Source organism: Rhincodon typus, chromosome 6 (genome assembly GCF_021869965.1).
Source record: "Rhincodon typus isolate 14 chromosome 6, sRhiTyp1.1, whole genome shotgun sequence".
NCBI lineage: Eukaryota > Metazoa > Chordata > Chondrichthyes > Orectolobiformes > Rhincodontidae > Rhincodon > Rhincodon typus.
In genome coordinates, this window is record NC_063337.1 from 36,055,432 (window position 1) to 36,082,268 (window position 26,837).

Sequence of the window (26,837 nt, forward strand, 5' to 3'; positions counted from 1 at the left end):
CAGGCCCGAAACGTCAGCCTTCCTGCTCCTCTGATGCTGCTTGGTCTGCTGTGTTCATCCAGCTCTACACCTTGTTATCTCACAATATTTTGAGGCTTTTCAAGTTGAGTTAACAAAATGTCAAGAGAAAAAGTGGGAGCACTAGCACAAAAGGAAATTAATCTTGTATTTGCCCTCATTTCCAGTCCATTGTGGTCTGATACAGTTGTTTGTACAAAATCTGAGCTAAATATTTAAGGTATGACATGGCATTCTCGAAGTGGGATTTCCTCAGACCCCCCTTCACTCTGTCACTGTAACTGGAAATAAGGTAGTTATCATTTATTAGTGAGGTTTCTGAACTTGCCATTTAAACTGTAATGGGAAAATCTGAAATTCTTTTCCTAAACATGGAGCTCTGATTTTTTTCGTTTCACTGTATCTTTCACATTTCCCACCGTTGCCGATACCACTCAAGGGAATGTAAAATTTGACCTTTTTTCTCAGTATTTATTTTCAGGAAGAAAGAAAATTTACCCTCATTTTAAGTGCCCATCATTATCTCAGGATACACAAAGCATCTTATGGCTATTGAAGAACTTTGAACAATAGATATAATCTCAGGAAACATGGCAGCAACTGATGAATAAATGGCATCCAAAACATCAGGAGAACTCTGGTCTTCTTTAAATAGCCCTGTTGAAATCTATAAGTGGGGGCATCGCTGTTGATTTAAAATCGCATCTGGCTATCAAGGTACTGATACATTTGTGAATAAGGATGACAATAAGTTTAAAACTTCCCTTGAAGTTAGATATATACCAGGACTGTGAGTGTGGTGTCACATTTGAGGTTGTTTTGACAAAAATTATTGCCCCTTGCATCAAAATCCCTGTCTTCTCACATCTGCTGTGACCTACGCACCATGGCCAACAGCAGTTCAAGAGGGCATCTCACCACCACCTTCTCAAGGTCAACGAGGATTGATAACAAATGTGGCCTTCCCAGCAGTGCCCGCATGTCCTTAATGAATTGGAAAAGGACAGTGCTTTGCCTTCATTCACGATATATATTTTACAAATGTTGATGCAAAACATGAAACTTGTATTGTTTCAATGTAAAGATGGTTGATAGAAAATTTAAAATCAACATCCTGAATCAATTTGTCTGTCCTTGTCATACCCATTTAAGCACAAGTCTACCCCTGTATTTTACCTTGCTGCGGTTCTCTTAGCCTTCTCTAATTCTGTTAGTAAGAGGAAAGCAGGGAATGTTGGAAATATTTCATTTGTGGTACCAGATTTAAAATGTAGCTAATACAACAGCATTACACAAGTAATCTTCAATGTTTGGCATGATTCACAGCCAAGACTTTGAACTTTGCTTAGAATGTCTGCAAACTTTAGATGAAATGAACACAGTCAGCACATTTTTTTACCATTGTCCATTTAATTATTCATTCAATAAATCAATAAAAAAGACAATACAAAACACCACAGAAAAGATATACTGGAGCAGCTAGATTTCTAAAGTGTGCTGATGTTTTTGGCAATTGAGAAATATATTTGTGTGATGGTTCAAAAACAGAAAAGCGAGGATTATTTTGCCCCTAGGTCAGGATTATGTTTACATTTTATGCATGACTGAGGAATGCTGTACGATGGGATTGAATTGAAAATATTTTCCTTAATGTGAATGTATGATTGTCTTGGAGAGTGGTTGGGTATTAGAAACATCGTATATTTTGACGATTTAAAGTATTTTAATCAAAAATTTTAAATATCTTATAATGCTAAGGTTGAGACAGATGTTTTGTTTTTGCTGAATTTTTCATGTTTTTAATGCCTGTTATTTTACTGTACCATCTTTACTAAGATGACAAGCAGTTGGTTAACACTATTCTTAACTTCATTGTTAGGAATGCCCTGCAATTACAGGTTCACTTGTGCGTTGAATTTTCCTTTCTCCCAGCTGAAACTTTGAGAACTTTTCTTCAGTACATCCTCCTTTGCTGCAGCTTAGGCTAGAAACACAGTTCAATTTTTTTTACTGCATGAGACAGTGTTTTGAGCACCAGCCCACAAGTGCAATCTTATTGCCCATTTTCTGGACATTGTATAGTAAAGCAACAATCGATCAACAAGGAATGCTATGCAAAAGTTGTATTCAAGTATTTCATTTGACGTTCTGTTGGAAAATTTATTTTTTTTGCTGAATAAAACTCAAGAGATAATTTAAAGATTGATCCAATAAAGTCAACAGAAAACAGAATACTGTAAAACATTCAAATTATTGCCATTTTAAGAGAATGCTACTTCACTCAACAAATTCAAGTGTTTTAATGGAAAATTGCAACTTTGCATGTGTATTAGATATAATGTCAATCTAGTTGAGTTAACAGTAAATGTAATTTTGCAAATTTGAACAATGCTTGAGTGCGTGAATATTATTAACATTAATGTTGTTCATTGGTAAAGCAGATTTTTTTTGCTTAAAATATCAAAATCAATACAAAATGAAGTACACTGCAGTGCACAGAATAGAAAGCTGCAAGTTATGAAGCAATTTGACATTTAATACCAAATACTTATGCCAAGGAATCTCTTTTGGCCTGTGCTATTAGGCAAAAATCTCAGTTTTCCTAGCCCCGTCTTCCTAATCTCACAAAGTTTGTGAGGAGCTCAGAGTCTTCTTTGTCAGAAAGATTTCCACACTTATTCAGCTTTTGCACACACTCACCTTTCCAATGTCAAGCAAGCCAAACTTTCTGTAAAATTCCTCCTGCACCCTAGCCCTGAATCTATGTCCTTCCCTCATTTGTCACACATTACCTCCACACCTGCACACTTCCCCACTCTCCTGTTTCCAGTTCCACAGCATCACCCCCAGCAGACAAGCTGCTCTTGATTGAATCTAAACCTAAGTGTGTACCAGATTTGTGAATGGAGGATTCTGTGGTGTTGGCTGATGTGGTTTTGTGAGCAAATAGTTGCTTGATTAATCTGTGACATTGCCAGCCATGATTAACATTGTCCCTTGAAATTCATAAAAACAGCTTGGTAAGGCTGAGAGGGCTGTGATGTATTTTTCCAAGGTTGTGGTGAAATAGTCCAATTTAAAAGAAAATGTTTCAGTCGCTTTGAGGACTACTTCAGAAGCAGTTAACCACCTTGGTATGAGACTGGAGTCACAGATAAAAAATAAAAAAAACAACTACATTCATATAGTGCTTTATTGGAATGTTCCAAAATGCTTTACAGGCAATGAAGTACTTGAAGTGTATTCACTCTTGTAATGTGGAGTTCAAACTGGGTGGTGATGTCAGGTTTTGCAATCTGATAAAGGAAATAGTGAATTAGTTGAATTACCAACATTTCCAGATCCTTTAAACTGAATTCAGTTTTCCAGATGGATGTGCTGGATTCAAATTTATGTTCTCCAGACTAATGCTGGAAAATTAGCTCTATGCCATCCTACCGAACTACAGTGAAATCTGCTGCCCTGAAACACCACTGAATGAGAACAGAAAAACCCGTGGTATACACATGCCTCAGCATGTCAGAAAAATACCCCTTGTAGCAGAAATTACTGCCTTCCAACTCTTATTCATCCGAAACCACACCCATTCAGAGGCTTTGAAACCAGCAACCCTATTCCACAGAACTTTGATGAGAGGTTATTTTGACAATGTTACTGATTAGGCAATATTTTCATATCTCATTGCTACAGATCAAAGATAACAGCTACTAAAGACTTCCCCCCCCCTCATTAAATAGATAATGTGTAACTTTCCACCTCTAACAATGAGCACAGGTATCACTGCTCTTACCTCCACACCACTGAGCTGAGAATCAACACCAATATCCAAATGCTATGTCTCACATGCCGCCTCTCTCCCCAAGCACATCTTTGTATGTTCATAGAAAATAGCTAAACTACCTGTTACCCGAGCAACAAATGGACCAAAATCTGTACCTCACCACAAACTAAAAATCTAAAAATATGATCCTGATCTCCCTCTCTCTATCACCCCCTAGGCACACACACATGTGCACTCACGCATAGGCACACACATACAACTAAGTATAAAATAAAAAGGTGCTAACCATTGGATGCTGTTTCATCTGCCTGGGCTCTACTGACATCACCTCCAACATCCAACACCCAACCACCGCTCAGTGGTTAGCCCTGCCTCACAGTGCCAGGACATGGGTTCAAATCCAGCCTCGGGTGACTGTCTGTGTGGAGTTTGCACATTCTCCCTGTGTCTGTGTGGGCTTTCTCTGGGTGCTCCGGTTTCCTCCCACAGTCCGAAGATGTGCAGTTTAGATAGATTGGCCCCACAGACTTGATGGGCTGAATGATCTCCCGCTGCACTGTACGGATTCTGTTCTCTGACAGTCCCTTTCAAATCAGCAAAGATCATTTCACGTTATCTGATGGATGATCACTCACATCTGAACATTTTCTCTGTGTAAACTGAATACCTCTCCAAATGATTTCCAGGAAATTTTCTGCCTGTTGTCTATGGCAAAACATTGCAAGCTGCTTCTGAAACTATCCTGGATACATGAAATTTTCAGAATTTTGTACATTGTACAGGTCAGTGATATCCTATTAAACTCTGCTGTTTCAACAAGTTAGTGACTTAACTACACATGGCTGGCTTCTACTTTAGCTTATTTTCCTGTTGATCATAAAAACAAGACACTCAATTTTCCTCTGCTTAGGCTTATGTTTTCTATTAGTTGCTCTAAAAAAATGGGGAGCTTTCAATAAGGTTTTTTTCTTGCTGCTCTGTGGCCTGAAAATTGATGATGGAGCATACCTCAGTACTCCATTGTAGCAATCTCTCCATTGGAAATTTCTGCTCCTGAATCTGAAGGACTTTCTAGATGCTAAGGTGATTCTCAAGTGCCCATTGGGATACACTAGGGATACATCTTAGTGCTTACTAAATGAAATTTGCTGAGATGGCCCTGGGAATAGACCTGGGCCTTTGATAGTTGGGCTGGGTTTCAGTGGCAATGAGTAATTACTTTGCTGTAGTTGGAATTCTGGGGTTTTGCAGCATTGATGAGTTCCTTTCCTATGACATTACATTGAGGAGGAACCAGCAGAAGGTGCCACAATGTGGAATTAGTTGATTGATTTCTGGGGCTTGATATTTATGGTAGGGTAGAAGCAGGGATGGATGTTTCCGGGGATTGTGGATGCCTTATTGAAAATAAGGACAGGAGCTCATTATCATTAGTCATTGCCAAACCTCTATTTAACCCCATCTCTAGCCTGGCAGCGAGTTAGATTGAAAGGCTGGTTGGCTGCCAGGTGGTAAAGCCAGTGGTAGAAAAGTTAGCTGTGGATCGATGCCAATATTCTCTGCCAACCATGATGTGGAGGCCAGTCTGGCAATAGCTAGGGATTGAGGACATTGGGGAATCACTAGGTTTGGAGATGGGGGTCTGACCTATACTTGAGAAAGATGGGAGATTGGTAGAAGAATACAGAAGAAAATGGATACCTTTATATGATGAGCACCTCATTATCCAAATTCCAATCTTGCTTCATACAAATAAGAAATTTGTATCTCTTATATATAATCTACAATATCATATATAATCTATGATATAGAACACCTATTCTAGGTCATTGTTTCACGTTATTAAATTGGCCTTCACCCAGTCGGAAAAAATTAATCTTATCCTAGATGTTGTTGTTTTCCTCATTCCCTATCAGATTCTGTCACCTCCCCATTTCTAAATCTCTTCTGGCTTCAAAGCCTTTTTAGAATGCTTTTGTTAACATTACCATCTATTTGTATAATATTGCTTACAAATCCCTGCTGACTCTAACCTCGAGGATGCATAAAGTTAATCTAATATTGAAATAACTCTTCAGAGGCCAGTATCCCATCACCAATCCCTCTTTATTTGCAGGTGCATAGCCTTTGACAATAGAACTGCTTCTCACTGAGTCAGGCATTCAGGGGGCTCAATATCCCTGACGTTCACCCTTTTATGTCAGCCAGGTTTGCCTGTTTGGACCAGATTAACAGCCCCAATCAGGGAATTCATATTGTGTGAGGTCCAGCTAGCTGAACTCATTACAATCACTACAGTACAAAGTTCATTATTTAAAGTCTGTTCTTTACTCTTACTATAGAAACCTTCATTTGACCTTTACAGTCTAAATTCACTCTAACACAATAAAAAGCATTTGCCTGGTATATCTGGCTGTCCCTGCTTCCTTAGTAGTTGGGTTTCTCGAGTATGGGAAAACTAGCTGGTTAATGCTGAATTCAAATGACTGTCAGAATCTCAGGAGCAGTGATATAATTGTAAATCTGCCTCTCCAGAGCAGTTACTTGTGCACTATCAAACACATTGGTATTAAAATGGAAGGTATGGATTTGACAGCTTTTCGTAGTGGATAAAGGTGGATGGTTCCAGACAGGAATGTACAAAATAGGGACAGGAATAGGACATTTGATCTCTTGACTGTAGTCTGCTGTTCAACAAATAATGCTTGATCTTCTACCACAGCACCATTTTCTGTACTATTCCTAAAATCCTTTAATGTTTTTAATATCTAGAAATGTATTGACCTCTTTCTTGATCAACCTCAATGAATTACGCTCCACAACCGTCTGAGGTGTGAATTCCAAAGATTCACATCCTCTGAGTAAAGAAATTGCCCTTCAACTTAGTTCTACATAGCCAACCCATTATTCTGAGACAGTGTAACCTTGTTCTAGACCCCCCCTAGGGAAAACACCATCCTGATCTGCCGAGTTGAGCCCTGTAAAAATCTGTATCTTTCACTTAGACCAACTTTCAGTAGAGAACACAGGCTCGGTCTATTTAATTTTCTTATCACAGAGCAATCCTGTCATCCAGGAATCAATTTGGTGAACAGTAGGTGCCCTCCCTCTATATTGTTCCTTAGATAAGGATACAAAATCTTTTAAAACCCATTCATAATTACGTATAAACAATTCTATTTGATGCTCTGGTTTGTAACACTGTGGCTACATCTCTTCCTGTGTCTGTTTCTCTGACTATTTGGGTCCTTATCACAATTTGTTCTTCTGTCTGTGTCTCATAAGTGTCAATTGTTCAAATGTTTCCATTTTCTAATGATCAGTGAGGCAGGTGATAATAAGATGATAATTAAAAGTTTGTCACCATTAAATAAAACAATGTATTTGTTTTGGAGATAGCAAGAACTGTAGATGCTGGAGTCAGAGACAACACAATGTGGAGCTGGAGGAACACAGCAGGCCAGGCAGCATCAGAGGAGTAGGAAAGTTGATGTTTCGGGTTGGGACCCTTCTTCAGAATGTATTTGTTTTGCTTTAAATTATAACTGAAATCAAGATTTGGAAAAAATTGTGACAGTGTTGTCTCTTTCTCTATCTCCTATATGATATGCTCTAAGTTTCACGTGTATGAGTAAAACTTTTGATCAACAAACCACAGGCTTTAGTTAGAGGCTTTATATATATTTTCAAATTTTGTATTACTTTCTTGGTTAATAAAATGATATTAAGGTGAGAAGAATGTGTGGTAATCTGTGTTAGTTTGGCATACTTCTGAAGCGTTCAGAGTACTAAAAAGGAATTTCCTTTTATGTAATTCTTTAGGATAACTCAAAAGATTCACATTCAGTTAATTATTTTGAAATGCCACTGTTATATGTGTAAATATGGACAGCCAATTCATGCATTAAAGTCATACAAAAACCATTGATGTCAATGACTAGTTAATACATTTTTCTGGTGTTTGTGTTGGGGAGATAAACAGGGAGGTGGAGTTATGGCCACAATCAGATCAGCTATAATCTTAGTGAATGATGCAGCAGCTTTAAGATGGTGAAAGGCCTCCCGCATTCCTACTTCTTATGTTCTGACAGTCTCGTATCATCAGTTGGGTAATGAAGAGCCTGCTCACTGGTCTGGGAAAGTTACCAATCCAATGCCAGAATGGGCACATTGGGTGTGGGTGAGGCAGGAGATCGTGGGATGACATTTCTGGGGCTGTGTCCAGTTGGAGCTGGCAATTCTAGAGGATACCTGTTCTCTAGGAGTTTTCCGTGTGAGTGTAAAAATCTGAACTTCTCTTTCAATCAATCACAGTCTTTACTCTTTGAAGACAGAACTCTCAAGAAGCGATTCCACATTATGCAGAAAAAAAAACCCACAATGTTGGGATTTGGAAGCATCCCACATTGAGAAGGATCAGTCAAACTGGAGTGGGCAAAGTGGGGATTGGGCCCACGTGATGTGACATTGCAATGAGTTTGGAGACTACAGCCTCCAGCATGCAAAGTCCAGGCACTGAGTAATCCTTTCCCGGTGCGGTGGAAACTGAGCGATTTATAATTAGTAACACATTCAGATGAGATGTATTCATGACTGTAGCAGGAAGTGACTGACCTCTGACTCCTAATGATTTCCTTTTATATTTTTTAATGTATGTAGCGCGGAACAGACGCAGAGTGAGGCAGCCGGAACCAGTCCCCGTACTTTTATTTTAAAAAAAACAATGAAGAGCCGAGGAGGTTGATTTGGAGGCGCGAAAGCGAAAAAAAAAACCCGAGAAGTAGGACTCGTTTCGCAAGAATTTGCAACAGAAAGAAAGCGGATTGCGGTCGGAAAGTGGAATGGTTTGGAGTTGGACCTGTGAAAGGGCAGCAGTGTATAACGGTGCAGGCGGATGGCTGCAAGGACTGCCGGCTTTCTCCGGGAGCACTGCCACAGCACGGTGTCCGTGAGCAGCCCCGGCTCCTAGCAGCACAGCCCCGGGCAGAGATGGAGAACCGGCTTACACTGAGGTAGGAGCACAGCCACGCAATACCACCCGGTCAGGCTTATGCATGCTGTTTTAAAAAAAACACACACCCTCCTTTTCAAACGGAACCCTCATTTGCACTTAGCCAGTCAAATCTCTGGCTGGTTTGAGTTTGAATGAGAGGGCGAGGGGAATGTTCACTGGAATTTCACACTGCCGTCGTTTCTTTCCTACTTGCAATAGAATGGCCTGATCCCTCGGCTGCCCCCTCTCCGGGGCGGGGGGGTTTGTGAGGGGTGGCTTGACACTGTATTTCAGGCCTTGGAGAAATGATCTGCACATTAATCATGGCCAGACTTGATGGTTGAACATAATTGTTGTCGCCTGCTTTTTGCAACTCATATCCATTCTGTGACTTTGCACTTAAAAAAAAATTCTCCTGAGTTTTAAGAACAGGGGTATTACAACTAATGAAGTGAACGCCTGAACACTCCCCAGTCAGACACTGTACATCATTGCGTTACCCAATTTAAACAGAACCCCCTTCTGCATTGGTGTCACATTGGTAATTAGAATCATAGAATCCCTACAGTTGGAAATAGGCCCTTAAGCCCAACAGGTCCACACCAACCCTTCAGAGCATCCCACCTAATCTACACATCCCTGAACACTATGGGCATTTTAGCATGGCCAATCCACCAAAACTGCACATCTTTGGACTGAGAGAGGAAACCGGAGCACCCAGAGGAAACCCGCACACAGTCAGTTGCCCGCCCGAGGGTGGAATCAAACCTGGGTCCCTGGTGCTGTGAGGCAGCAGTGCTAAACAGTCACCATACTGCCCTCATCCCAATTCTCATCCCAAGATGCCACTGAGGGTTTATACAAAGCAACACAAGGCCGTTTTAGTTAATGCAGCCAAAAGCTTGTTCAAAGATGTCAGTTTTAAGGACCATCTTAAACGAGGGAATTTCTTTGATTCTGGGAGCACTTAGGGCACATTGAATCTGTGAGCAGCCCTGGATCCTAGCAGCAAAGTAGCAGGAAGAGATGGAGAACCAGCTTGGAGAGAGATAAGATCACAGAAAAACAATGGCTTGTGCTGTGAGCTGCTGTAAGACCCTCGTTTCATACTGAACCGTCAGCCCTTTTAGAAATGGAGTGGATTATTAGGTGGTTAGAGCCTAGGGTCAGGAAAGCTGAAGGAGTGGCCACCAGTGCTGGAGCAATTAAAATCAGAGAATCTCAAGAGGCCAGCGTTAGATCAAGGCAGACTCATCGAACATGTGTCCTGAAGGCTGTGTTGTCTACTTGATGCCAGGATTAACAATATCTCCTCAGAGTTGGAGAGGAAGGATCCGCATGGGTACTGGCAACACAGACAAGACAAGGAAAGAGGTTCTGCTGAGGGATTGTTAGGGGCTCAATTAATAAAGCAAAAAATCACACATGTGGTAATTCCTGGATGATGCTTGCCTTCATTGCTCATACCTTTCAGTAAAGGAGTGGCGTAGTCATGTTGAGGTTGTACAGCATATTGGTGAGTCCTCTTCTGGAGTATTATGTCCAGTCTAGTTACCCAGTTATAGGAAGGATATTATCAAGCTAGAGAGAGTTCAGAAAATATTTGCCAGCATGTTGCCAGGACTGGAAGATTTGAGATACAAAGATAAGCTGAATAGGCTGGGACACTCACCCCAACACACAAGGCTGACAGCTTACATGCAAAGACTTAGTCCAGAGCCTACACACTAAAATAACAGCACAGAGGCTAGATCCTGTCACCAAGTCATACTTTACTAATGCATCAGCACACTCACTGTAGCCAGCCAGCTCAGAGTCAGTCCTTAACTGAGAGATTCTAATCTCCTGCCTATATTGGTTAGCCAGGGCTTTCCTATTTGGGGTTGTTAACCTGGGCCAATCAAGAACTTTGTAGTCAACAAGGTGTGCCAGGTCCCAATCACTAGTTTCCTATTCAAATCAGTGAATGCAGGTCAATGCAGACTCAATGAGCTGAAGGGCTTTTTCAGTGATGTATGACTCTCTAATACAACATGTCATGAATCCAACCACAGAAGAGGCTATTTTGAGTCTGGTGATGTTTCATCAATGATGTCAGAGTAAAAGATCTCCTTGGAAACAGTCACCATAACACGGTAGAATTTACTACTCAGTTTGAGACAGAGAAACTTGGGTCAGAAACATCTGAGCTGAGCTTAAGTAAGGGTAATTACATAGGGATGAGGGCACAGCTATCTGGAGTGGACAGGGAAAGGAGTTTGGCAACAAAGAGAGTTGAGGAATTAAGGAACAATGGCAGACATTTAAGAAAGTACTTCTGGCTCACAGCAAACACATACTCCAGTGAGGAAGATTTTAAGAATGGAATAAGCCAATAATGGTTAATCAGTGAAGTTAAGGATAGCATCAAGTTAAAAGAAAAAAAAAATACAATGTAGCAAATATTCATGGAAATCCAGAAGATTGGGAAAGTTTTAAAGACCAGCAAAAGGTGACCAATAAAATAGACAGACAAGGTAAGCATTTAGGATAAATTTGCATAACATAAAGAGGACAATAAGACCTTTTCTTAAAATATATGACAGGAAAGAGGGATGCCAAAGTGAACATAGAGAATGGGAATAGGGAAATAATAATGAGGAACCATGAAATGATTAGAGGAAGTGAATAAATACATTTTGTCAGTTTTCACAGGAGTAGATACAAATAGCATTCCAAACGTGCTAAATAATCGAGCAAAAGGGGCAGATGAAATAAACGTAATAACTATTACTAGAGGGAATGTGTTAGTGAAACTGATGGCTAAAGACTGACAAATCCATGGACCTGATGGGATACATCCCATGATATTCAAAGGAGTAGCTACAGTGATTGTGAATGCACTGGTAGTAATCTTCCAGGAATTCCTAGATTCTGGAAAAGTAACAGAGGATTGGAAAGCTGCCAATGTGACAGCTTTATTTAAAATGTGGTAGGGATGATTCAAAGAATCTGCAGAGGGATATATGTTAAGCGAGTGGGTAGAATAGAATAGCCAGAATTGGCAGATAGAATATAATGTGTGAAAATATGAGCTTATGCACCTTGGCAGGAAGAATAGAGAAGCTGAACATTACTTAAAAGAAATAAGACTGCAAAGACCTATAACACTGAGGGACTTGGGAGTCCTTGTGAATAAATCGCAAGAAGCTAACATCCAAGTTCAGATTAAAAGGAAGACAAATTGAATGTTGACCTTTATTTCAAAGGGAATGGTGAATAACAATAGGGGGCTCTTGCTAAACTTATACAAAGCACTTTTCAGACCATGGCTGGAATACTGTGAACAGTTGGACCCTAGCTAAGCTAGCATTTCTTGTGCATCTGCCATTACCTCAGTTGAGAGTCAGCCACATTACTGTAGGCCAGAACAGGTAAGGATGACCCTTCCCTAAAAGATATCAGTGAACCGGATTGGCTTTTCTGACAATTGGCATGTTTGTGGTCATCATGAGATTCTTAATTTCACATTTCTTTTCATTATTGAATTCAAATTCCACCATCTGCCATGATAGGATTTGAACCCAGGTCCCTGGAACATTACTTGGGTCTCTGGGTTAATAGTCAAGGGATAATGCCACTAGACCTTTGCCTTCTCCATGGAAATATGTAAGAAATATAGTTAAGGAAATATGTAATGGCATAGGAGGCAGTCTAGAGAAACTTCTCTCGACTGATTCTGGATATGGAGGGGATTGGCGTGTGAGGAAAAGTTCTCTCACTTGGGCCTGTGTACTCATTGGTGTTTAGAAGAATTAGAGACAACCTTATTAAAACATGCAAGAATTGTGTCGGCTTGACGGGGTAGATGTGGAGAGGATGTTTCTCCTTGTGGAAGAGTATAGGACCAGAGGGTATAATCTCAGAATTAGATAATGCCCACTTAAGATTGAGATGAGGAGGGTAGTGAATCTGTGGACTTCTTTACCACAGAGGGCTGTTGAACCTGGGTCGTTTAGTATATCCAAGGCTGAGATAGACAGATCTTTAATCATTAAGGAAATCAAGGGTTATTGAAAAGAGGCAGGAAATTGGAGTTGAGGATTATCAGAAAAGCCATGATCTCATTGAATGGTGGAGCAGACTTGATGGCCTGAATCACCTATTACTGCTCCAATGTCTTGTGGTGTTATGATCTAATAGTCTAATAATGCCTCCTAGTTCTAGATTCACCCGTAAGACAAAACATCTCTTCCACATTTACCTTTCAGAATCTTATACACTTTAATCAAGTCATCTCTGAATCATCTAAGCTCCAATGGAAATAAGCCCAGCCTATTCAATGTATCTTCATAAGACAATCCACTGGTTCCCAGAATCGACCTAGTAAATGTCCTGTTGCTCAAAACCACCGATGATGTGCAACAAGGAGCAATGATGCACTAGAACTACCTCACAGGCTAACCAGTTTGATAACTTTTTTTGTATTCTATATGGATCATCAAATAAATATTTATGTTCACTTGCCATTGTGGAATTTGTTTGTGCTATTAAAATGCCGACAAGTATTAGTATTATTCACATTTATTAAAAGAACATCTGAACTTGGTCAAATGATCCAATTGATGTGGCCTGTTGCATGATTACTAAAGTATATTACTGTGTTCAAGATGCCTCAAGGTTTGTATTTTCAATGGAAACTGACATAAAATATTTTGTTTAGTATTTTTGTTTGCTAGCTTAGCATGGTTGAAATCAGTTCTGTTGTTTGCCTATTCTTGAAACTATTTAAAGACTCTTGTTGAAATGACTGAACTAGATTTATCCAACTCTCAGTACCATGTTGAATTATATATAAGAGCATTAGATATGACTGCACATGCCTTTTACCTGATTTCGTTAAATTGTTACTGGGCAAGTTAAATAATTTCACAATCAAGTGCAGCTTAAGTACATGTGACCTACAGTTTGAAAGTGGGAAAATGTACGATTCGGCTTAAGAAAAGTAAATAGCCAGATGTGTGATTTAGTTTGATGTGAACTATGAGAACGTGAAATTGACAAGTTTTGAACTTGACCTCCTTCTGTGCTCTAGCTATTAAATGATTCAGCATGTAATTAAGCAACGAAGTGAAGCAGAATACTGGATACAAAGCTAACAAATAAAATGTGAAAAGATGAGGTTAGAAAGGGGGGCAACTAAAACTGACGTGTTTTTTTTTCAGTAAGGAAACAGAAAAAGAATTAGTCAGAGGTGTCTGTTACCTGTTCACTGTTCTGAAAGAGAATTGCTTTCAACTGGTCCCAGATAATTTGAGCTCTGTTTATGGGTAAAATGAAAGAATGATAATGTTTTAATAAAGCTGATGTCCCTAAATTTCTTATGATGTAATTAATTAAAATAAACTGATGGTAGAAACAACTGCTTTTCTTTCACTGTACATTGCATTTGCTGGAAGAACTTTGTTTTTTTTCTTCAAAGGGTTCCAAAGGTCACAGTCCGACATGAATACATAGGGAGAAGAGTGTATGAAGTTGCTCCTTGTGCATCTGTTCAAGACATCAAGGAGTTAATTTATGTGGAAACAGATTTCCCTGTTTCAGAACAGCGGTTGCTGTACAATGGAAAAGAGGTAACCCTGCCTTTTGAGTTGATGTGGTAGTGCTGTAGCAATGTGACTTCCTTTGTTTGATATCTTTATAAAGCCATAAAGGGAAACCTATTTCTTCCCTACTCAGCTTGGTAAAATATGGCCGCACAGGGACTCAGATTTGCACCAAAGCAATTTGTTTTTAGGGTAAAAGTACAGATATTTACTGAAGCAAAGTGTACCTGAGACTTAAATTTTATTAAACAGTGCTGTGCCATCTCATCTGGTCCTGGTTCACCATGTTATTAAAAGTGATTAATCATTTATACCTCTTAAGGCCTATCTGAGTGTAAAGTCTTTGCTCCATTTCATTCCTACCTGTCCAAGGTAGCAAGCAAATAAAAACCAAAAGAACTGCAAGTGCTGGAAATCAGAAACAAAAAAAAATTACTGGAAAAGCCCAGCAGGTCTGGCAGCATCTGTGGAGAGAAATCAGAGTTAACATTTCAGATCCAGTGACCGTTTCTCAGAACTGAAGGTAGTAAAGACAATATTGTTTTTTATGCAGAAGATAAGATGGGAGGGGGTAAGGAGAAACTGATAGATGGAGATAGAGCACAAAGAGAGAGAAAGACAATTGGACAGATAAAGGGATGTTGCAAGCACCCTTTTTCCAACTCTTCATAGTCACTTTGGATCTAGTTAGAAGCTTAATCTTTGGAAAGCCTCCTGTGCTGAGTTATATGTTGTCCCTTGATGGCACTCTGTGACGTGGGCAGGAGGTCAATTTTTAACATGCTGCTGTCTCCTAGCTCCACCTCTCTGCTTGAACATTCTCTAGCTCAACATTGGCAAGGCTGATCAGTCTGTTTCATAGCTGCCAAGAATTTTAGAATCATAGTTTTGGATTCTGTTCCTGTCTTGCTTACTCTGATTGAACCTAATGGTGAGAAAATTTGGTTGTTCTGCTTAACTACGATCTGGTTTTCTGCCAACATCCTATCCGTTATTGCAACTGCATATTTCTGCCTTGACAGCATTGTCTTTTGCTGTTGGCTTGTTGCTGAAGCTCAGCCCATGCCTTCACCTCTAGGCTCAGCTTCTCCAATATCCTTTTCTGTGGCCACTTTGAACACCGTTCTATGAAAGTCCAACTTATCAAAATTCTGCTGTCCACAACCCATTTTGCATGAAATTTTGTTTCTTTTTCACTTCCGTTCTCGCAATTATCTGTTGCCTTCCCAGCCAAATTCTTGTAATTGATGCAGTCACTCATATGTTGGAGACACAGCTCAACCATGAACTAATATAATAGTGGTATGTATTTAAGGTACTTTGTGCCCTGGTTCCCATACGTGACCATTTCTCAACTTGTGTCTGAGAAGATAATGAAATACCAATCCAAATAATCAGAGGCAATGTTAGTGATTTGGAACCTGGATTAGTGCATTTTGAAGTTAAGATGAGTAGTTCTCCCTGATCTAATGGACCAGTAACCACCCACTTTCCCACAAAACTGTATCTGTCATTCAGATTTACTGTTAATTTTTTAAATGAGAAAACAATATAAAGGCCTCAGGCTCATAGTGGAGGAGGCAAACAAGTTTAAAACAATAATCAGTTATATAGAAGACCGCTGATTGGATAGTTCATAATACATGATGACTTCTAGTTTTGAATGTCAGCTGAATCTGTGTGATGTCTTTGAGAACGTAGGTTAATTACGAGACGGAGATGATAGTAATTTGCTATTAGCGTCTGTGTTTCATGTGATTGCTGTGATGATTAAGATAATTGAATGAAATTTTGCCATCTATAAATTTACATTGCTTATACAGGTAGTTCTCCAATAACACAATAGTTGTGTTCTTGTGCGACTTCGCGCTATAGAAAATTGCCATAGAAAATCACGTTATAGGGAAATTGCTGCAGAAATTTCACGTTATGCAAACAGAGTCCACTATTTATCAATCCCATAACAGCAAAATGGCATTAACAAAACATGTGTTAGAGCAGAACTACCTCTAAAGGATTTTGTTGTTTGCAAGATTACCATATCTTTTAAGTTGTGATACAGTGAAACGATTCAGTTTATGAATCTGCATGTGTTGTGGAAGTTAGCAGCTGAGTGCATAGTGATCTGTTTCTCCACTGCAGTCAGTCAGATCTGTGCCAGCCTTTTTAGAAACCTAGAAACTAGGATCAGGATTTGGCTGTTTGGCCCTTTGAGCCTTCCACCATTCAGTAACCGCATCTCCGATTGATCCTCAGCTGGATGTCATATCCCTGTTTTCTCCCCATATCCTTTGATGCCTTTAAAATATGAAAAGTATACATCTTTAAAAAAACGAAAGAATTGTGGATGCTGTAAATCAGGAACAAAAACAAATTTGCTGGAAAAGCTCAGCAGGTCTGGCAGCATTTGTGAAGGAAAAAACAGTTAACATTTTGGGTCCGGTGACCCTTCCTCAGTATATGTCTTTTCTTGAATATATTCAGTGATTTGATCTCCAGCCTTCTTTGGCAGAGAAATCCACTGGTATGCTGTTTGAATGAAGAAACCTTTCCTCATGTCAGCCCTAAATAATCTACCCTGTGTCTTGAGACTGTGTCTCCTGGTTCTAGACTTTCTGGCCGTGCAAGATATCACCCCTGCTTCTGCCAGCCCTGTTAAAACAAAATATGTTTGAGTATGATTCCTCTCCACGGCGACCCATTAGTACCTTGGAGCTCACAACCCTATTTTGGGTCATGACTCTTATTTTGGGAAGCCCTGGCCTACATGAAGGGGCACAAATCAATTCTCAGTTAATCCCCACCACGTGTGCACAACTAAACACAATTCATGTACAATTAACACAATCAATCGGAAACTTTGTCTTGAGTTGTGTTGAGCTTCTCAAGGGGTCTTAGAGCTGCACTTCTCCGGGCAAATGAAGAATACTCACCAACTGGGCTTGGGGCATAGTTAAAGTAGTAGACAGTTAAGGGTTCAGCACTGCTGCTCACTATATCCACTGATAAAATCAACACCACTAATGCCGGGGCTACAAAAACAAAGCATTTAGCCTGTAAATGCAGCAACCTGTATTTATGTGCTCTGAGCGAAAGCCTTCTTTCGGCAAAACAGTGGAGTCACATTTCACCAAATCCTGCTCATAAGACTTTCAAGGGATATTTAAAGAGAATATGCTGCCTACAGTGCCTTAGCTGCTGATTAGCCAAACAGTCCATCCCCACAAGGACATTGAGACTGCAAATTCCAAGTTTTGGTTTTTGGACTCCATCTTAAAAGCAAAATCACCAATAAACTGGTATCTCTCAGTTATGTTGTATATTTTATTAATAATTGAATAATCCCCTTATCTGTTCTGATTCTATATCACTGTGTATGTTTGTAATTGTTCTTGTTCTTGTAGTGCAACATTTCCTCCATGACCAAGAGTGCCTGAAGTAAAACCTCTTCCTGGTTTAACTTTACCACAATGTTGTTGCATTGCCTGCAAAGTCAGAGCCCATAAATAGAGTGGGTAGGGGGAATATGCCCCAGTGTGATTTTTTTTAAATAAAGGGGAAATTTAAATAACAATTTACTTGTGCATATTTGGTGAGAAGACAGTGGGAGATTTGTTTTAAAGCTTGCAATCGCTGCATAACTGAATACACTCCACCTGCTTGAACGAATGTAACTCCAACAACACTCAAGAAGCTTGAACTATCCAGGACAAAGCAGCTTTTGATTGCCATCACCTTAACTTTCACTTCATCCAGCACCGACACACAGTGGCAGCAGTGTGAACCATCGACAAGATTCACTGCAACATCTTACCAGTGTCCCTTTGAAAGCACCTTCCACACCTGAGACTTCTGCCACTTAGAAGGACAAAGGCAGTAGATGCATTGAAGCACCTGTACCTGCAAGTTCCCTCTAAGCCACGCACCACCCTGACTTAGATTATGTATTATGGTTCCTTCAGTGTCACTGGTTAAACATCCTGGAGTTTCCTTCCTAACAGCACAATGGGTGCACCTTTGCCTCTGTGGTCTTCAGCAGTTCAAGAACAGAGCTCACCCCCACCTTCTCAAGGGCAATTGGTAGTGGACAATACACGTTGGCTCAGCCAGTAATATCCACTTACTGTGAACAAATAATTATTTAAAAAAACTAAAAACTAAACACCAGCGAATGTTCTTATAATGGAGGGAAGGTTATTGATAAAGCAGCTGATGATTAGTGAGCCTAGGAAACTGTTTTAAGGAAGGCCTGCAGCAGTGACCCCTGATTGACTTCTGACAACTGCCAATCTTTAATACTAGATACGATTCCAGGCAGTGTAACATTTCCCTGCTGGAATTCCCATTGACTTGATTTTTTTATGGGCTTGTTGATTCCAAATTTGCTCAAATACTTTGTCACTCTAACTTTGCCTCTGGAATTCAGGTCTTTTTGCCGATGTTTGAACAAAGACTAGCGTTCGATCTGGATAGTGTTAGGTGTTGTGCTAGCATCCTTGCTTCTGAGTTAGAAGGCTGTAGGTACAGGTCTCACTCCAAACTTGATTACAACAATCTAGATTGATATTCCACTGCTGCACTGAAGATTTTACTTCACGGGCACAAGTCCCTTCACTTGATTGAGATGATTTGAAGGCTTTTGTGTCTCCGTGGTAATGTCCTACCTATGAGTCAGGAAGCCTGTATTCAGGTCCCAACTGCTCCAGAGATGTGTCGGAACTCATCTGAGCAGGTTGATTAAAAATAACTACAATGAGGTCTGGAGCCCGACGAGGCAGGCAGAACCCAGATGAAGTATAGTTGGTCAGTTTATCGATGAGCATGTGCCACTTGACAGCACTAGTGATGACACATCTTTCTATGATTTTGCTGAAAACTCATAATAGACTGATGAGGTAGTAATTGGGTGGATTGAATTTCTCCTGTATTTTTTTTTGTGGACAGGACGTACCTGGGCGATTTTCCACTTTGTCAGGTAGGCACCAGTCTTATGGCTGTGCTGAAAGAGTTGGGTAGAACTTGAGATAACAAGGTGTAGAGCTGGATGAACACAGCAGGCCAAGCAGCATCAGAGGAGCAGGAAAGCTGATGTTTCGGGATTCTTTTTGTGGTGTTTCTAATGAAACCCTTTCAACCTTTATTTATTGTAATATAGTTCATGTTTTTATTGTTTTATTCTTTGAGAGGAAGTATGCTGACTTAACATGAACATGCTCAGTGACTGGCCTCCATGGTTTAAGAAAGCATAAAGTTAAGCCAGGTTTTACTCTAGGATTTGACTTGGCCAAAATTAACATCAGCTTAGATCATAACATTTGCCTAATTTCTCTTATCCATGGTAATAGTGACTCCATGAAGAATTTGCATCTAGAATTTTAATTAGCCTAAAATGAGATAGACGGTTGCTTCTCCAAATATGTGCAATAGTGTCCAAATTTAATATGACTGTAGCATTCTTGAACAGACTCAACATCCAGACCGTGTGTTAGTTTAAATCCTAGCCTTTAGACAATTTCAGTAAGGATTTTGATTCCATCTTGCTGACAGCTTAGTTCTTAGTTTCTTGGTAGATCTTCGTTTCTTTCTCTGTTGCCTGCCAGTATTTGCAAACTAAAATCATTGTAAGAGCAAAGGAACAGGAGTCAGCAATTCAGCCCCTTAAGCCTGATCCACCATTCAGTGAGATCATGGCTGATCTATGCCCTAACTCAATATACCTGCCTTTGGCCCATATTCCTTAATACGTTTGCTTAACAAAAATATTATCTATCTCAGATTTAAAGTTAACAACTGATCCAGCATCCACTGCCATTTATGGAAGAGAGTTCCAAAAATCTACCACCTGTTCTGTGTAAAAGTGCATACTAACATCTCTCCTGAACAGTCTGGCCCTAATTCTCAAACTGTGTACCCTAGTTCTAGAATCCCCAACCAATGGAAATAGTGTCAGAGATAGTAGGAACTGCAGATGCTGGAGAATCCGAGACAACAAGGTGCAGAGCTGGATGAACACAGCAGGCCAAGCAGCATCATAGGAGCAGGAAGCCTTCCTGCTCCTATGATGCTGTTTGGCCTGCTGTGTTCATCCAGCTGTGCACCTTGTTGTAATGGAAATAGTGTATTTTTATCTGCTCTGTTTTTTCCTGTTAATATCTTTGTGACTTTCATCAGATCACCAAATAACCTTCTAAATTCTAGAGAAAACAAGCCTAATTTGTGCAATTTCTCCTCATAACCTGCCTTCAGGAGTCAAGTTAAAATTCTTGTTAACCTACGTTGTAGTCTGTTCAAGGCTAATACATCCTTCCTAAGATGTGGTGCGCAGATCTGCTCATAGTATTCCCAAGTGGGGTCTAACTAAAGTTTTGTTGAACTGCAGTATAACTTATGGGTTCTTATACTCCAGCCCTCTGGATATAAAGGCCAGCATTTTATTAGCTTTCTTGATTATTTTCTGCACCTATTCATGACTTATTAAAGATCTATGCACGTGAAGCCCCGAGTTTCCTTGGGCATCCACTGTACTTAACCCCAAACCATTGAGAAAGTATCTTTGATCTATCCTTTTTGATTTAGGTTCAATCTTTTGTGGAAGTTTAATTTCACTACTTATTTTTTGATGGAATACTGTTCACTTTGAAACATTGCCAGGAGGTGCTATTCTAGTTGATGTTGTGGAACTAGTAATTGTGTAAATAATATTAATGTTTATTTTCTTTGAGGAAAAATATGGTCATGAGTGTTTAAGTATCTTATTTATAAAGCACTTCCTATTTATGTGAATGTAAGCTATTACTGCAGTTGTACCTGCCAGCACATTTGATATAATAGTCGTTATCAATTTCACAAAAGCATTTAATTTGCCTCTTAATTTTAATGCATTAGTTCAAACGTTGAATCATGTGCCATTTATCCTGTTCTCTCTGTTAGTTGTATGACTCAGCACGTATTGAGAACTTGTTGCAGACTGGAACCTGTGAGATTAACTTGACTTTACAAGGAAGAGGACTTAAGGGAGGAGGTAATCAATTGATTTACAACATCTAATCCTCATTAGTATAAATAAAGATAACTATACTAACATTACTCTAAGACAAGGAAATCAGAGCGGTAACAGAATAACCTTGGTAAATTTAATACTATGGATCTGCAATTTGGGTGCAGTGTGGAGATCCACTGCAGAGGCATTAAATCAGCAAACCTTCTCACTGGTATACTGAAATGCTTGTATGGTTATAATAAAAGTTTTATACAAGTTCTTTCCCTTGATGCTTTTGTAATTGGTCTATTTTCATTGCTTTCCCTGACGGTTAGAGAGAATTGAAATTTCCCTCTTGTCACCACTTGGCTAACCGTAAAGCTTCATATTATTACAGTCGAAACCTTCTTTCAAAATGAATGCTCATAGTTTAAAATTCTAAAATAGTTTAAAACTCTAACAAAACCTTGTTATGGAATTGTGTACTGAATGCTGTGTTTGCTTTTATAGGCAAATTTGGACAAACGACACCACCACTCGTAGATTTCCTTAAGGATATTCTGAGGAGGTATCCAGAGGGAGGACAGATTCTTAAAGTGAGCATCTTTATTACTTGCTTGGTCCAATTGAAAACAGTGTTGGGTCCTTTGCTGTTTTATCTCTCTGGGGCCCCAGTTGGTTGAATCTTGAAAATAGAAAGATTAAGTATTCAAACCAGAGAAGCCAAAATAATTGCACATTCCTCTTTGTGAGAGACTCAGCACATGGATGAAATTAAACCTATGCCGCTTGACCGCCAAGTGTAAGTGCTTCAATATATTGCAGAATACTGTGCTATAAGTTTGTGCAACTACCGGCTAGCACCACAGATTTAATCAAACTGAGAGTGTAACTGGATATTCAGTATTTTGTTTCTGTGACATTGGAAATGCCTGTGGACAGTGTACTTAATGAAACAATGGAAAAGGTTGAAAGAATAGCAATAAGAATGTAAGGGTCTATAAGAAGCTGAACAACCCGTTGTCCCAGTGTAAGGATAGGAAAGAAAACTAAGCAGAAAACTTAAACTTAATTTTAAAAATATTTCTGAGAAGATTGGAAAATGGATGAAAGAACCAGGAGAAAACTGTTGGAATGAATGTAAACTTTGCTTTACATTAAAGTAAGGAATTAAGAGAGTATATAAATTTGTGTTAAAATAGTGATTAGGTGGAATGAATAGCTTTCCTACCCTTTTTTATCACATCTTCAGAATTGAGTCCTGGATAGTTGGATATTTTTGATCGTAAAGTTGTTACAAAGCTATCTCACATGCTCTGAAAATTTCAAAGCCTGCTTCGGTAACTTTGGTAGACAATCTGTGCAAGATGCATAAAAATCAATTGCATTAAGTCTATCCTTGATAAATAAGTCATTTGCTGATAACAAAGAATCAATGTAGTGCTGACTACTGTCAACATCTTTGTTCGGTTATGATTAGTAAACTTTAATATCAGCCTGAATAATATCAGCCTGAAGCACAAGTTCTCATGTTTGTGCACTTGACCTAGTTTATTAATTTCACAGTCAATTTCAGAAGGGACTTGTAGCTGACATCTAGACTGTAAACAGACTTTTGTTCGATGAAAATTTACATACTTAACTGTGTCCAGTGGAATAAATATAGCAAGTGCTGAAAATGCATGGCATACCACCATCTGAAAAAGTATGTCAGTGTTTTGGTTGAAAACTGGATTACACAGTAATGTTTCCAACATTTTCTCACTCTCTTGCACTGCCTTTTTTGTTTCTGTTATTTTCTGGTTTCTACTGTTTAACTATCTTTCTGCATTAATTCAGGTTCTTTTGCCTTCTGTGTCCTCTTCTCTCCCTCCTCCTCCTCTCCTTTTGCCCCTACATTCTTTATGCAAATCAGTTTTCTTTGTTTTATTACGCTGACTTTGGCATAATGAATACAATTAGCTTCAACAAAATGACTGATGAGGCTGAAAGTCCCGTAAGCTTCTGAGGATCCTAGAGTTATTATGGAGATGTACAGCAGCTGGGAAGCCCACGAAAATAACCCCGCATTTAATTCATTGTTTGTAGGAGCTGATACAGAATGCTGAAGATGCTGGAGCTACTGAGGTCAAGTTTTTATATGATGAGACAGAATATGGAACAAGCTCACTCTGGTCAGAGTTACTAAAGGAATACCAAGGTAAGACATCTCCTGAATAACAGCAGTAGATTCACCTTACAATAGAGACATCTTGCATTGGATCTTGTCTGTATGTCTTTGGGAGAATAGTGGATATTGTAGAATGCAATCCCTTAATATTATTTTAGGTCGTTATCAGTGTGGTTAGATTTATCGGTAATCACTAAAATTGTTGCTTGGATTGCTGTTAGATGGCTGATTATAAGCACAATGACCCCCTTCCTCCACCCATTCTAACTCTAATGCTGAGTTCACTGTTAACACTTCTGAATGTTAGTGGATGTGACGCCAATGAAGTGGGCTGCTTTGTCCTGGATGGTTTGAGCTCCTTGAGTGTTTAGCCACTTGCCCTGCTTTGTCCCTCCAGTGTTCTTGCTTACCAGAGATCCCCTACAGCTGGCACCAGAATGAGATTAACAATGAGAAAGATGATATCCACATCATGGTGGGATAGTTTTCTTTGAGCCCAGGCAGCGAGCACCATTCCATCATCGCTGACTACAAACTTGCCCAAGATGGATGATCAGTTAGTCCTTGAAACAATGAAAGCTTAAGTTAGTGCAATCCATTGCCAAAGCAAATATATTCAGTTTGTAAGATGCAGGCAGGAATATACTTTTGTGATGTAAGTTGCAATGAGTATGCACAGTTCTTCACTCCAAAGATGCTGGAGTGCCTGGATAGATTTTGATTAAATAAAATCTTTGATTATTTCTTCAGGCCCAGCCTTGTACTCGTACAACAATGCAGTATTCACTCCTGAGGACTGGCATGGAATTCAGGAAATAGCGAGAAGTCGGAAAAGAGATGACCCCCTGAAAGTTGGGCGATTTGGAATTGGTTTCAATTCTGTCTATCATGTAACAGGTAAGTGAATTTTATAGTGTTTCGAATAGTGCTTTAAATATTCAGTTTACAGCTCCTTGGTGCAAGGTTAACTTAGGATTGGTGCAGGATTTTCTTTCATTTTGTTTTGTGTTGTGTCTAGCTTGTCTTTGTAATCACCTCAGTGTATTAAAATGTTTAAAAGAGCAAGGAAAGCAGTTATTTAGTGATGGTCTCTTTCATCTTGGAGCTGACAATTTCCAGGCACGTGCCAGTTAGTTCCTCCCCAACAGAAAGATGTATGGTAATTGGCAAAAAGAAACAAGGGCAATATGGAGGGAAAAAAAAATCTGTCTAGTTAGATGTCTAAGTATGGAGAAGGCAGACTCAATAATTTATTTCAAAAGGGAATTGGATAAAAATGGAAACAGAAAATTTCTGGACTGTGGTGAAAGAGCAGAGAAGTGGTACTATTCATGAAGCTTATTCAAAGAGATGGCATATACATGATGAACTGAATGGCCTCCTTCTATTCAGTCTCGTTCTTTGGTTCAAGCTTGTAGATCCAGGGAGGTGCCTATTTATAGCATCCATTCTGGGGCACTAAAGAGGCAGGCCAAATTAAACACCTCAACAGGATACTGGTGTAACACTTTTATCGTTATAAAATAGCTGTGAGCAGTCCACAGGAGAGCAGCAAATTGGATTGCATTTTGAATGGCTGCAGAAGAAGACCTAAAGCGATTGGGTAAAAGTTGTCATGGAGAGCAGCAGGCTGTGTGCCTGCAACTTCCTGTCTGTGTGGCGTTTTCAAGGAGACTCATTTGGAGGCACAGTGGCTACCCATCTGCACACTGCAGGTAGCCAACTGAAGCAGTGAAAGGACCTATTAAGGCCTGACTCTCATGCTGACTGGAATTTTCCATCCCTCAAGAATAATTGACAGTCATCTCCCGTTCCCTGATGGTGCAGATAGATGGCTACAGCTGCGGGCACAGACCCCCCTTCGCAACGACGGATTGACAGCCGTGACTATTTTTATTTTCAAAAGCTTAAAAGTGCTGAGAGATTGCTTCTACCTTGAGGCAGCCTCTATCTTTTTTCCCCTCTCTCTGAGCATATTCAGGGGAAACTGACCTGCCCAGTCAAGGGACATCTTGGTTTTAAAATCGCATCTTTGTTTATAAATCCCCATGTGCCTTCATGACCTCGCCCACCCCTCTGATGCTAATCTTTTCCAGCTTGACAACTCTACTGTTAATCAGCCTTCATCCAATCCTGACTTTTTTTTTGAACATCACCAATGTAATTCGTACATCATTGGTGGTTGCACCTTCTTTTGCCTCGGCCCTAAGCTCTGCAATTCCATTCCTAAACCTCCCTACCTCTGTTAAGGCACTCCCTAAAACCTTTCTTCTTGACCAAGCTTTTTATCATCTCACCCAATAATGGCTCTTTGTGGCTTAGTGGCATACACTGCTTGATAATGTTCCTCCGAAGCACTTTGTTTCGTTATGTTAAAGGCGCTATATAAATAGAAGTTGTTGCCTTAAATGATTCTCTGGATTTAGTTTTGCTGGTATCAGTTGTTGGGAGTTCCTTTCTATTGTTGCATCAACTTGATGGTGTCTTGCAAAAATTCACTCTATTTTAAAAGAAACCAGAGCCAAAAATCAAGTTTGGGCTCAGAGAAACAGTCTAACGTTTCAGGGGTAATGGGGCAGGGGTCTTCTCAATCCCAGGAGGCCAAGTTTAGCTGTTTTACATCCAAATACATCTCAAAATGTTGGCCTCCAGGTTGCACCCAGATGCAGCATCATGATGGGAATTAGGAAAATGATCAAAAGATGCTGAGAAGACATGGCCAGATTTATGGTAAAACTTTCTAAATGTGACTTTCCCGTACAGGTCTGTGACATTGAGGTTTCATAAAATCTGGTAGCAGTGGTTGTATGGTGTTATTTTTGGTGGTAACTATAAAGGCACATGTTTATGCATGGAATGACTGAGGTTGCCAAGAAAACTAGAGGACTGTTGTGATGAGATGCTGCAAGGGGAGTGGGGAGGGGTTCTGGGGAAAAAAGAAACCCGAGGGGGAGGGGTAGACAGCAGAATTGCAGGGAGAGTGTTTCCATGTCCTTGCTTCCAAATTTTGGATTTCATCTGACCTGATTCCAGCCGATGCACCCTTTTTTAAATCTGCTGCTTATGTTCTGCTGACATGATCGGAGCCTGCTCTACTATTTTAACACCAAGCTTTGAATGAGACAGCACAGAGGGGTTTTCTTGCTAGCCCGACACTGTAGGAGGCAGAATAAGAGCACATTTTCCCCCAGCAATGTAAAATTATTTTCTCAGCTGTCCATGGTAGTAACCAGGGAGATCGAGGTTGCTTAGTAATATTCTTCTTTGCACATGGGAGTTGAAATTGTGCTGTGTTCAGATAAATTGTATTA

General features: G+C 39.8%; 1 protein-coding gene across 1 annotated transcript in view; it reads left to right on the plus strand.

Annotated features, from left to right (window-relative positions):
• sacs (sacsin molecular chaperone) overlaps window positions 1–26,837 on the plus strand; it is a 96,118-nt gene that overhangs the window by 12,671 nt on the left and 56,610 nt on the right. Inside the window, exons 2-7 of the mRNA XM_020530497.2 lie at window positions 8,459–8,811; window positions 14,254–14,404; window positions 21,308–21,398; window positions 21,867–21,952; window positions 23,445–23,556; window positions 24,277–24,423. Of these exons, the coding sequence (XP_020386086.2) occupies window positions 8,789–8,811; window positions 14,254–14,404; window positions 21,308–21,398; window positions 21,867–21,952; window positions 23,445–23,556; window positions 24,277–24,423 (610 nt within the window). The 5' untranslated portion in view covers window positions 8,459–8,788. The remainder of the gene's footprint in view (window positions 1–8,458; window positions 8,812–14,253; window positions 14,405–21,307; window positions 21,399–21,866; window positions 21,953–23,444; window positions 23,557–24,276; window positions 24,424–26,837) is intronic.